Source organism: Eumetopias jubatus, unplaced genomic scaffold, assembly GCF_037043125.1.
Source record: "Eumetopias jubatus isolate StellerSeaLion01/CBP00866 unplaced genomic scaffold, mEumJub1_p1.0 scaffold_13, whole genome shotgun sequence".
NCBI lineage: Eukaryota > Metazoa > Chordata > Mammalia > Carnivora > Otariidae > Eumetopias > Eumetopias jubatus.
The window spans coordinates 67115540-67127940 of record NW_028274819.1 but is presented as its reverse complement, the minus strand read 5'-3'; the positions used below and the strand labels follow the sequence as shown (position 1 = coordinate 67127940).

General features: G+C 42.8%; 1 protein-coding gene, 1 long non-coding RNA gene and 1 pseudogene across 15 annotated transcripts in view; 1 reads left to right on the top strand and 2 right to left on the bottom strand.

Annotated features, from left to right (window-relative positions):
- Positions 1–12371, bottom strand: part of LOC148162670 (uncharacterized) — a 139581-nt gene extending 127210 nt beyond the window's left edge. Inside the window, exons 1-2 of one of the 2 annotated variants that reach the window (XR_015766639.1) lie at positions 12314–12371; positions 12073–12184 (exon numbers count right to left, since the gene is read on the bottom strand). This is a non-coding gene — a long non-coding RNA (uncharacterized LOC148162670). Of the gene's footprint in view, positions 1–12072 lie in introns of both variants that reach the window. The other variant, XR_015766638.1, reaches the window with a different exon arrangement.
- On the bottom strand, positions 4866–5721 carry LOC114226604 (small ribosomal subunit protein uS15m pseudogene; annotated as a pseudogene).
- The window catches only part of PICALM (phosphatidylinositol binding clathrin assembly protein), a 101745-nt gene continuing 101140 nt past the window's right edge, over positions 11797–12401 (top strand). For 11 of the 13 annotated variants that reach the window (XM_028126781.2, XM_028126777.2, XM_028126778.2 and 8 more), the window contains exon 1: positions 11809–12008. In XM_028126781.2, coding sequence (XP_027982582.1) covers positions 11879–12008 — 130 coding nt within the window. In that variant the 5' untranslated portion in view covers positions 11809–11878. Of the gene's footprint in view, positions 12009–12401 lie in introns of all 13 variants that reach the window. The other 2 variants (XM_028126766.2, XM_028126774.2) reach the window with 2 other exon arrangements.

Here is a 12401-nt window from a genome sequence, read left to right as displayed (position 1 = left end):
TATCTTTGCTTTAAAGTGAGATTTTTAAACAGAAGATTTATAGAACACTCTATAAAACCTTATTTAAAAAGTAGTTTGAAATATTTTATTCTACTTTTGAAAAGTCTCCATGTTAACTATTGCCCCAGGATGAGCAGATTATGTAATATAATTGCTTTAGTTAATTGGGGTGTGGGAGGTGTGGGCGTAAAAGAATAAAAGGTAATGAACTTTGATAAATTTATATGAACAATAACAAGGTATCTGTGAAAACTTAATTTTATCAGAGAGTGACTCTATCTTCAGTGCTCTTTCAAAATTGTATGCTGCCTCTTTAATGGTAGAATTCCCCAGGATTCTGTCTCAGTCTTGGGAGCTTACTCCCAGGTTAACTTCATATACTCCATGATTTGTCAACTACTTAAACACTCATATTGTTTGGATCTGTACCTCTAGCTTACCGAAAGCCATATTAATATCCTTTGGTATACTGGATAGCTCCATTTGGGTGTCTCCTGAGCACCCCAAAGCAGTATGTCCAGTCTTCTGGTTTCTTGTCCCATAGCACCACTTCAATGTAACAACAAGTAGAAAGCTGGGCAAACTGAAAAATCAACTCTTTTTAGATCTGTCTGAAAAGTGAGGTTACAGGACAAATCATTGCTTCCCCCCCCCAAACTGGCGAGACAGACAGGTAAACAGAGAATCACAACTTACAAGGGCAGAACCCACAAGCAGAAACCACCACAGGAACCAGTCCCAGGGTGTGGAAACCTAAACTGTAATTGACAAAATTGCTGGAGGCTCAATGTAGACAAGGTATGGGGAGGTTCCCAGACTTTTGTTAGTTCTACCTGTGGGAGCTCTACCATGACATCTTAGGGAATACCAGAGAAAATTCCCTTGGTGTTTCTAGCAGGAGGAGGGGAAAGGAACCCTTTCAATATATGCTAGAGCATTCTGTTCTTCTTAACAAGGACTACCCTCAGGACCAGAGTCTAATCTGCTGCAATTTTATCAGAGGCTAAACTACCTGGGAGAAAAAAAAAAGACAACTCAGCCCCCTCTGTCTACCCTGTCCCACCTAAGCAAGAAAAACAACAACAACAACCCCCCCCAAAAAAAAACAAAACTAAGAAGCAACCTACTAAATGGGAAAAGATATTTGCAAATGATATATCTGATAAGGGATTAAAATCTAATATATAAAGAATTTACACAATTTAACACCAAAAAACCAAATAATCTGATTAAAAAATGGGCAGAGGACCTGAAAAGTCATTTTTGCAAAGAAGACATACATACAGATGGCTAGACACATGAAAAGATGCTCGACATTACTAATCATCAGGGAAATACAAATCAAAACCACAAGATATCATTTGCAGGGAATGGCTAGTATAAAAAAGACAAGAATAACCAGTGTTAGGATGTAGAGAAAAGGGAACGCTTGTGCACTGTTGGTGGGAATGCAAGCTGGTGCAGCCACTGTGGGAGACAGAGTGGAGGTTCCTCAAAAAATTAAAAATAGAAATACCACACAATCCAATAATTTCAATACTGGGTAAAAAGTGAATATACTAATTCAAAAAAATATATGCACTCCTAAGTTTACTGCAGCATCATTTACAATAGCCAAAATATTGAAACAACCAAAGTGTCCAACGACAGATGAATAAAGAAGACATGGTATATATACACAATAAAATATTAGTCAGACATAAAAAAGAATGAAATCATGCCATTTGTGATGACATGGATGGACCTAGAGGGTATTACGCTAATAAGTCAAACGGAGAAAGACAAATACCATATGATTTCACTTACATGTGGAATCTAAAAAACAAAACAAATGAACAAACAAACAAAAGAAGAAAGACCCTCTCTAAATACAGAGAACAAACTGGTGGCGCCAGAGGGGAGGAGGTGGGGGGATGGGCAAGATGGGTGAAGGGGAATGGGAGGTACAGGATTTCCAGTGATGGGATGTATAAGTCACAGGGATGAAAGGGACAGCATAGGGAATATAGTCAAAGGTAATGTAACAGCATGGTGTGGTGACAGATGGTAGGACGGTAGCTACACTTGTGGCTGGCATAGCATAAAAAGAGAGTTGTAGAAGCACTATGTTGTACATATAGTACATAGTAACTAATGTAACATTATGTGCTAACTACACTTCAGTAAAATACAACAACAACAACTGAGAAGCACTGGTAAATTTCACAATCCATGGGCACAAGCTCACCCAAAGACAGACTGAAACATAGCACTACTGAAAACCTATTAATCGTAAAAATCTGGATTTGTTAAAGTTGCTGATAAGGGGAAGCATCCCAGTAACACAGTCTCAGTAATGTCTCAAAATGGGGTAGTAAGGGAAAGATACTTATAGGATTTGGGAGGGGAGTGGTATTAATCATAGGGTGCCTTTATATTGGATGTTATTAGCATGGGCAGGGATTTCGTAAGAATTTGTAAACTAAGTGAATCACTAGAACATATGAGTCTGCGCAGAGTTACAGTTAAATAGTTTGTGGTCTTGTAACATATGAGTCTAAAGATGGTGTTAGAACAGTAAGAGCTTGAATTGTTTGCGTTGCGTATCAATAGTACAGTTATAGTACAGTTGATCATTTTACTTTTTGCTTCATTTCTCATTCCCCCTGCCCCCCGCCCGTCTTTTGGTCATTCTTTAGCCTAAGCTGGAAGAAAGACTTATTTTTCTGGGAACATAATCAATTCAGATCTGCACGGCTATTTAATAAGTTGCAGTTATGTATTGAGATTTTCATGACAGTCTTATTAACCTTTATAAGTATCAGGCCTTCTTGTTCTTTTTTGTTCGGTAATCATTTGTAAATCATCTAGTGTAGCAGTGCAGCAGCATTTAAGACTCAAAAGATCATATATCTGGTAACTGCAATGCAGACAGACACTAAGACAAAAATGATGGGAGTTTCGAAGGCATTTCAAAACTACATCCTAGATTTTAAAAACTGGACAATGGACACAGAATTGTTGTATCACTATATTGTTACACCTGAAACTAATATAACACTGTACATTAACTATACTGGAAATAAAAAAAATAGCTGGACATGTAACATAATCATCCTTATATAATCAAGTTTCTTTTTTCCTTTAATTTGGGTAGGGTTTGTTCAACCTTACCAGTGAATGAAGAATTAGTCCTGTGTCCAATAATTTTCAAGGACACAGGTCTTGGGAATATTATGTATTTAGTAAAGGAAAAGTGTGTCCATCAATAATCTAGGACCTTGATCCAGAAGAGGGGAAAGAAAATAGCCAAGAGGATAAAGATGAAAGCCAAGGGGATATGCATATGTAGAAGAACATGGCAATCAGTGGATTCTTGTTCCAGTGGTGTTGGTGGGAAACAGCCTACTTCATGCAGTCATCAGCTTGATCCAAAGATCTAGGGCTAGCTGTCCATTCTCATGGTACATCCACCTCTAGATATCATCCAGAGTCTTCAACATGCCCCTCATGATCTGGCCACATCTCTGAGCTCATCTCCTAGTTCTCTTTCTCTTCTTCACTCTTTCTCTGGCTACATTGGCTCTGCTGTTCTGCAAACAAGTTAATCTTGTTCCTGCCTGAGAGCCATTGTACTTATTGTTCCTTTTCTGCAAAATGATATTTTCCCCAATATTTGCCTTGCTGACTCCCACAATCCACTCAAGTCACATGTCATCTCCTTAGAAAAACTTTCCCTTGTCATCCAATTTAAAGTCCTCTGTCATTCTTGATTCTTTTATCCTGCTTAAATTTTTTTCATAGCACTCTTCACTCCCCGTATTTGTTTCATATTTATCTGTTTATTATATGCCCTCTTGAACGTATGTACTATTCCAGAAGGCAGAAGACTTTTCTGTTTGGTTCACTGATGTGTTTTCAGGACCTAGTACACTATCTGCATATATAGGTGCTCAATAATTACTTGCTGATCGAATGAATAAATAAAAACCTCACACGTACCATAAAACTAGTTGCAGTTGTATTGTATTTGCAGTCGGGGTGTCTGGGTAGCTCAGTCAGTTAAGCATCCAGCTCTTGATCTCAGCTCGGGTCTTGATCTCTGGGTTGTGAGTTCAAGCCCTGCACTGGGCTCCCTGCTGGGTGTGGAGCCTACTTAAAAACAACAAGAGCAACAAACTATTTGCAGTCCTCAAAGGACTTCTTTTTTTCGCATATGCGATTTTCCTCTGCCTAGAGTAACTTCTCACACAATTCCTCACAATTGATTCCCTCACAATTCCTAATCATCCTTTAAGACTCCGCCCCTGAGAAATCTTCATTGATCCCTCCAGGAAGAACTAGATGTCCTTTTTCCCCTTTCTTATGGTACTCTATGTATATCTCTATCACATTACTTAATACATTCTGTTAATATTTTGTCTAAGTGAACTCTGTATCCTGGGAATCTAGCAGAGTGCTTTGCCCATAGTGAATTCTGAATAAATGTTGAATGATTTTATTTATTGAGTGACATTTATTGTATGTCAAACATTGTATTAGTTTTTTATGTACATTATTTTAATCCTGATAAGAAATCTTTAAAATAGGTACTATTATTCCTGTTTTATACATGAGGAAACTGAATAATTTGTCCAGAGTTTTGAACCTAAGTGTGTCTAACTCCAAATCCGGTTCTTCCCCCATTGCCTTAAATGAATTACTAAATCTCCTTCATGTTATTGATATATATCAACCAAAACTCAATATCCTAATTTTAACATTAACATTAATGTTATTTTAGTTCATTTGTTCTTATTTTAGTTCAATATTGCATGTTCTAATACGTTTGTACTTGATTCAGCCTCTTTAGATTACAAAGAATGGACCCCAGATATCTTTTTTTTTTTTTTTGACAGAACTCAAATAAAATTTATTGGTTTTCTTTGACTGCCTCTGGTCCAGTTTTGGAAGGGCTCTCTGGGTTCTTCTGGCCCTGTTTCCGGGCTGCTGCTGCTTTAGCTTTTAAGGCCCTTTTTTGCTTCTTGAGCTTTTGTACCTCCTGGAAGACCCGAATGCACAGGGCCTTCTTGGCTGCCCAGCGTCGGTGGCCTTTCCGGTGGTACAGAGGGGGAGAGATGTACTCAATCCCCAGCTCCTTGCATATCTTCTCGAAGACACTGTAGTTGGTCTTCCGGAGGTTTTTGAGCATCTTTTTCCTCTGATCGATGCTCATCAGCAGATAGCGCTTGTGGGCTTTGTCCTTTCGATGTTTCTGCATGTGATCTTCGTAACTGCGCATCTTGACAGTCAAGGCAACAATTTGAGCCTCCAGGGAGATGGTGTCCTCAGGGTTTGCCACAATCTTGTTCATCAGCTGCTGTTGCTTGATTTTTAGCTTCTCCTTCTGGTTTGCCATTTCTAAAGACAAGAGTCTTCTCACGACATCGTCAAACTTCTCAATTCCAGGAATGTTCTGGTAGTCTTTGAGCAGCGTGGAAGGGGGTGGGTCATCTTCTTGGCTGGGCTGGACTGGTGGTTTCTGGGTGTCATATCCGTGAACGGCCGGGAGGATGACACCGCGAGGATCGGGAAGGCCCCACTGGAGGGAGGGAGGCCTGGCACACGCTCCGTCCGGCAGCCCAAGGACTGGGGCCTGGGCCACTGCCTGGGTCCGAAGCGACCTCAGCGCCCTCCATGCCGTCCTCAGCATGGTGACTTGTGACCGCACGGGGCCGTCGCCACGGCCGCCGTCCCTTTCGCGGCACAAACCGTGTTACATGGGCGCCGCCATGCTGGCTCAGGCTCGACCAATGGACCCCAGATATCTTAACAGCTCAGGTATCATATTTTTATTCTGCTTCATAATTAACGGTTTTTGATGACGATTCAGGGTCAAGGTTTGGTTAATCTTCCTTTTTATGGGAAGGATGAAACTTAACTAATCTACACATCATTTTTCAACAGGTATATAAGGTCCAAATACATTGTAAGTCATATTGAAATTATAAAATTAATATATCCAAAAGAAAGGAAAATGTGGCAGGAATAAGTTAAAGAAAGTAAGAGAGCATCTTATATATGAGAGAACCTGGAGGTCACCCTGATTATTTCATTTTTCAGCATGCTAGGTGAAGCAGTGGATATTAAAGGCCATATGAAACTTTTTTTTTTAATAAGAAGCACCACAAAGCTTTCTTTTTTTTTAAATGTTTTATTTATTTATTCATGAAAGTCAGAGAGAGAGAGAGAGAGAGGCAGAGGCAGAGGGAGAAGCAGGCTCCCCACATAGCAGGGAGCCCAATGTGGGACTCGATCCCAGGACCCTGGTATCATGACCTGAGCCGAAGGCAGACGCTTAACCGTCTGAGCCACCCAGGCGCCCCCCCCCGCTTTTTTAAAGATTTTATTTATTTATTTGACAGAGAGAGAGACAGAGATCACAAGTAGGCAGAGGGGTAGGCAGAGGGAGAGGGAGAAGCAGACTCCCTGCTGAGCAGGGAGCTCAATGCGGGGCTAGATCCCAGGACCCAGGGATCATGAGCTGAGCCAAAGGCAGACGCTTAACTGACTGAGCCACCCAGGCGCCTGCCATATGAAACTTTTATGAAATTTTTAAAAGTACATAAAATAGTTATCATGAGAAACTTAAGTGGTGAGAACTCCAACTCTAACGTCAGACAGACCTGAGATCTATTCCTAGTTCCCCCACCTAATAGCTGAGCAAATTTAAGCAAGTTACTTAACTTTTCCTAAGCCTCAATCTCTTCACCAGCAAAATGAAGAGAAGTGTATTAGGCAGGGAAGCTAATTACTGTAAAATACAGCATCATAATTTCAGAGGCATAATTTAATAAAACAAGTAAAATCCAACACAGGTGTTCCTCACCATGCTTGGACGACATTTCTGCAAGGATTAATTTGGGGCCCCAGGCTTTTTGAGTTTGGTGGTTTTGACCTCCTCTAAATTCTTTGAAGTTTCATTCAGCTGATAAGTGTGGAAAGAAAGAGAATATGGAGCATGTGTAGGATGTTCTAGAGGTTTTGTGGGCCAAACCTTAAATGGCTTTCATCATTTCTATTCACATTCCACTGGACAGAAATCCATCACATGACCTCGAGTAATTACAAAGGAGGCTGGGAAATACAAGGTGTTAGGTGTGGAGTAAAGAAAACAGACTTTGGTGAGCACAAAGTTATCTCTGCCACTTAAGGTCATGAGGTTGTTTTAGGGTTTAACTGAGCTAATGCATGTAATGTGCTTAGCACAGGGTATGTCACCAACAAAGTTATATATTCCTATTCTTATCACGAGTATGTATGCTGGGAGTGTGAATAAGGGTCCCACAGTTGGAAGTAGAGTATTTGCTTGGAGGTTCTACTAAGAGAACTCAGATACATTCAAAGAAAAATCCTGACCTTTTAAAGGTTATGATCTTTAATTCATTTGGCAGCATCAGAAGATATAAATAGAAAGGTAAGGGAGGAAGGGGATGCCAAGGTGTTTATATCAGCTTAGCTAACAGAATGTCAAAATATTATAATTAACCCTAATTTCCAAGAAGAGTGGGAATAGGGTAAACTGGTAGATTCTTTAGCTTTGGGAATGAGCTTAAGTGAAGTAGTAAGGGGTAAACATTATGGTTAATTCTGTCTTCCAAATTCGTTTTCTCTCTTACTCTCTTAAAGTTTAGACATCCTCAAGATTCTTCAGGTGCAGTAAGTTTTCTTCACCCCACTTATTTCTTCTCGGTTCCCATTTAAAATATTGCAAGCTCTAAGAATAGAGACCAATGTTTGTCTTACACATTATTGTATCTTTGCATCTAGCAATACCTAGCATAGAGTATGCAGGCAAGAAGAATTTGTTGAATAAATATCATCTGTATTGGTAGTTGCTTCAAGTCTTGCTGAAAGGATATAGATAAAGTAATGGAAAGACAAGTTTTTAAATCTTGCTTATGCCACTGTAGTATCTGTGGGATTCTGGGCTTCTAAGACTTAACTTTTTTTTTTTAAACAATAGAGAAAAATTATATAAGCACTTAACTCCTAAAACTTGTTTTTTCCCTTATATTAAATGGTACAATACTTTTTATAGTAATGAGAATTAAATGAAAAATTTTAAGTGTTCCAAACACATGAAAGGCACTAAAAAATGGTTTCTTTTCTCCCCTGGACACCAACCTCTCTACAGCATATTTTGTAATTTGAGAGCCTAGGAAATATCACGTGCTATTCAAAATTTTCTGTTTTTGTTTCTATTCATTTGTACCTAAAGCACATAGGCTTTTAAGTTGGTGATCACAGTAAAGAGCTTATTAGTTCCCAAAGGACTGATGAGTTCATTGTTATAACAGCATTCAGCACTTAGAACAGTGCCGGACACACAGTGGGTGTTCAATACATATATTTTTGTGAATGAATTAATAAAACACTGAAATAAGTCTGATCCTCCAAATGGATAATTATGGAATGTACACGCTGTAAGTATGAAAAAGTGGGCAGGTTTTACCCAATGAGAGGTTTGGAGTAGTATTTCCAAATGGGTGACTTTTAAGTGTTTTCATTCATTCATTCAACTAGCATTATACTGTGTGTCTACTGTGGATCAGCCACAATATTAACAAGAAGATATCTTTGTGCCTCATGCTAGCACAATAAATTACAAAAATAATTGGTAGGAGGATGTATAAGATACTAGATGAGTAACAGAAATAAACCACTACTTACGAGGGTATGAAACAGCATGGCATACCCAGTAGTGTGACACTGGCAGGAGTGCGTGTAGAGGACTGGAGAGAGATAAAGCTCAACATACTTAGGTAGGGGCTAGATCATGAAAGGCTTTATATGCCAAGCTAAGAGTCCTAAATTTTATCCTCTATAGTAGTACATGGGGTGCTACTGAAGGGTTTTAATGCAAAGAAAAGATAAACACATTTTAGGTTCAGAAAGATCTGGATTGGAGAGTTGAGGTATGAGAGACAGAGAAATCAGCTAAGAAGTTTGTGAACAGTCTACATGGGGAAGAGATCATAAATCATAAAGGCTAGAACTAAGGCAAGAGATGTGGTGTTAGAAAGAAAATGGGTTTGAGGGATCTAACTAGATTAGGCAAGGTAAGAGAAATAAGAGAGAAGGAGGGCTAAGAATGAGTCACGGTTTTCTGACTTGGACTTCTGGGCAGGTGGTTAAGGCCATTCCTGGAATAAGGAACAAAGAAGAAGATCCACATGGATTAGGGATACGGAATGGGCCAGGACAAGAGAAGTCATTTTTGGCCATAGTGAGCTTGAAGCATCTGTGGGATAAGTAAAGATATTTCTTGAAGAGACAAAGGAAAGTAGAACACACAGAAAACTTAAGTATATAGGACAGGGCAGGCTGGTCAGTAATTCCTATCCTTAGAATACATCCCCATCATCTTCTAAATTTCTTCCTATCTTTCAGTTCACCATTGTACATAAACCTCTATAATGATCACTGATTACTTATTTAGAAACTTGTAAAATGCATTGTTAAAAGTACAGTGATATTATCCTATAATGTCATTCATAGTAGTGCAAAAAATACGTTTCCTGCTATGTACTTAGGAATAACTTATACATTTTTCCTATGGTGGAAATATTTAGCTATTGGCAGCTAAATGCCATGCTCATGTTGACTTACTTCAGCAGGAGGATTATTAGTGCAGACACTCAGGCCAATTGGTAATTCACACAGGTGAACCCATAGAGGGTAGCAAGGATGGCATACATATCTTAACGATTGGGTAACTGTACTACACAATGGACATGGGCAGCAAACTGGGCACCAAACCGCAGATGGACTGCAGATGCACTGAAGGAAGTCATTAACATTTTGTGAAATTTGGGACTGGCTTGACAAAGATGAAGCCTGCTGGTTTAAGACTGTATGTTCTTGGCAAACCATGGTGCTGCAGAATTTCACCAGCCATAGTGAAACAAGGTGGGGAAGGGAATGGGAGGAGACCATAAAATCTGTGATACCATACATAAAATGTTAACTATTAGCATTGCATCTTCTGAGAGTCACCAGATTGAAGCACGAATTTTGGATTTGGCTGGCAGATGGTGTACACAGACTTTTGGAGTATGTTAGCATTTCATTTGAAACTAGCAAGATTACGTAGGACTATCACGGTAATTTAACATTCACAGATTTTTTTTAAAAGATTTTTAATTTATTTATTTGACAGAGAGAGAGAGAGCGAGAGCAGGAACACAAGCAGGGGGAGTGGGAGAGGGAGAAGCAGGCTTCCCGCCGAGCAGGGAGCCCCATGAGGGCTCGATTCCAGGATCCTGGGACCATGACCTGAGCTGAAGGCAGACGCTTAACGACTGAGCCACCCAGATGCCCCAACATTCACACAGATTTTAAAATTTATCCCTAAACCTGAGTTAAATGTGAGGCCCTAATTACATTTACCAAGGCTCTGTTAAAGATATGGATCTCACTGAACAGATTCACAGGATATAGAAATTCCTCTAAAATGTCTACAAGTCAGTGTCAGTGTCTCCTTTCCCTGAAAATCTGGTTTACCCAAGAGAAAAAGGGCCAAAAGGAAGAAAAACTAAACCCGGGAAGATGGCAGGTAGTGATGTCTCAATTCTTTGAATGGGACTTCTCCATTTACCAGCCTTCTCACTTCCTTCTATGGTCTGGACCTTTAGTCACCTCGGCAGTCAGCCTTGTAGGGTCAAGCTAATCTCTGTTGACATCATCCTACTACTTCCCTTTTCAAATTCCAGTGAAGTTATGTGTTTCCTGTCCTATTTGACACCCTAGAGAAAGAATAGGGACCGGTTAGTATCTAAATTTAGTCCAGCAGCAACGTGTCTGAGTTTTCAGAGGAGAGATAAACAAAAACAGGTGACATTTCCAAGCCTTTCAAGAAAATGGGAAAAACAAAAAAAACCAGGACCCAACCCTTGAGGGGTAAGTAAGCAGGGATAGCTTCAACAGTTCCACAGTAGGGAGAGGCCTGCTGGCCAGGCTCAGAAAATGGACCGACTTAAGCGTTTTCCTTTTCCCTAAAGCCAGGAGGACGGCTTGGCGCGGGGGGGGGGGGGGGGGGGCCCTCAACACAATCTTGACTCAGCCACTAAAGTCCGGGGAGCCGGAGCCCTAACAGCCACTTCCTCACGCAAAGCTGTAAAGGCGGCCGCACCTCCTCTTTGTCAAGCCGTTGGTTTTTACCACAGGCACGAGGAGACCCTTCGGCTGGGAGAGGGGAGAGCCAGACGCCACTCCCCAGCCCGCCCCCGGCGCGCCGGACTCGCCACCCCTCCCCCGCCCCACCTCCCCTCTGTGACCCCCGCGTCCCGCCTCTGGCGACCTGTTGGCAGGGAGCGTCACGTGACGCGGCCGGCCGCGCACTGCCCCAGGGCGGGCCTCCTGTTGCGCCCGCCGGGCGGGTTCCATCACGTAACGCGCGGGCACCGCCCCGCTCTTCCCTCGCGGCGCGAGGGAGGGCGGGCGTCGAAGAGGAAAGGGAAGGGAAAAGAGGCGGGAGAAGGAGACGGAGGGGCGGTGCCTGAGTCACGTGACCCGGGACAGCCCGGAAAGCTCCGAGGAGGAGCCTGGCGCCGCCATTTTCCTGCAGCTGCCTGTCCTTCTTGCCCTGCCCGGCTCCAGCTGACCAGGGAAGGGGTGGGCTGAGCTGAGGCGGGGGCAGGGGAGTGCCCGATACCGTGCCTGACCCCGCGGGTGACACGAGCCGGTTCTTTACGGGCTAGGTGGCAGCGCGCGGCCCTGAGCCCCGCCCCAGGCCGGCAGGCGGAGAAGGAGCCGGTGGGGGTAGGGGGTGCGGTGGGGGGGTGGGGGTCCTCCGGCGCTTGGGGATCCCAGTCCCCGCTGGCTGCCGAGCGGGAGGGGTGGCGGAGGAGCCGCAGAGATGTCCGGACAGAGCTTGACGGACCGAATCACCGCCGCCCAGCACAGTGTCACCGGCTCCGCCGTATCCAAGACAGTATGCAAGGCCACGACCCACGAGATCATGGGGCCCAAGAAAAAGCACCTGGACTGTGAGTGAAGCCGACCGCGGCCCGTCCCCGCGACCCGCGTTCTTCTCCCCTTCTCTTTTCTTACCCCTTCAGCTGCCTCTTCTTCCCTGCGTCTTGTCTGGCACGGCGGGTCCTGTGCTCCGAGGTGTGTTCTTTTTGCTTCCATCATACCTGCCTTCACGGCTTCCGTTCCCTATCTAAAAATTCCTCTTAAGCCACTCCCCCCGCCCCCCTCCCGGGTACCTAGAGGACCCTCGCTTTCCTGCCGGGTGCGCCACGAAACCCCATCACACCGGACCAATCTGCCTCTCCACCTAGCTTCTTACCTTCCTGCCGCCTCTGTCTACTGCAGCCTTCTGCTCTTTGATCCCACCCGTCCCGTGCTGCCTAGTCGCCCTCTCCTGAGCGTTTCTC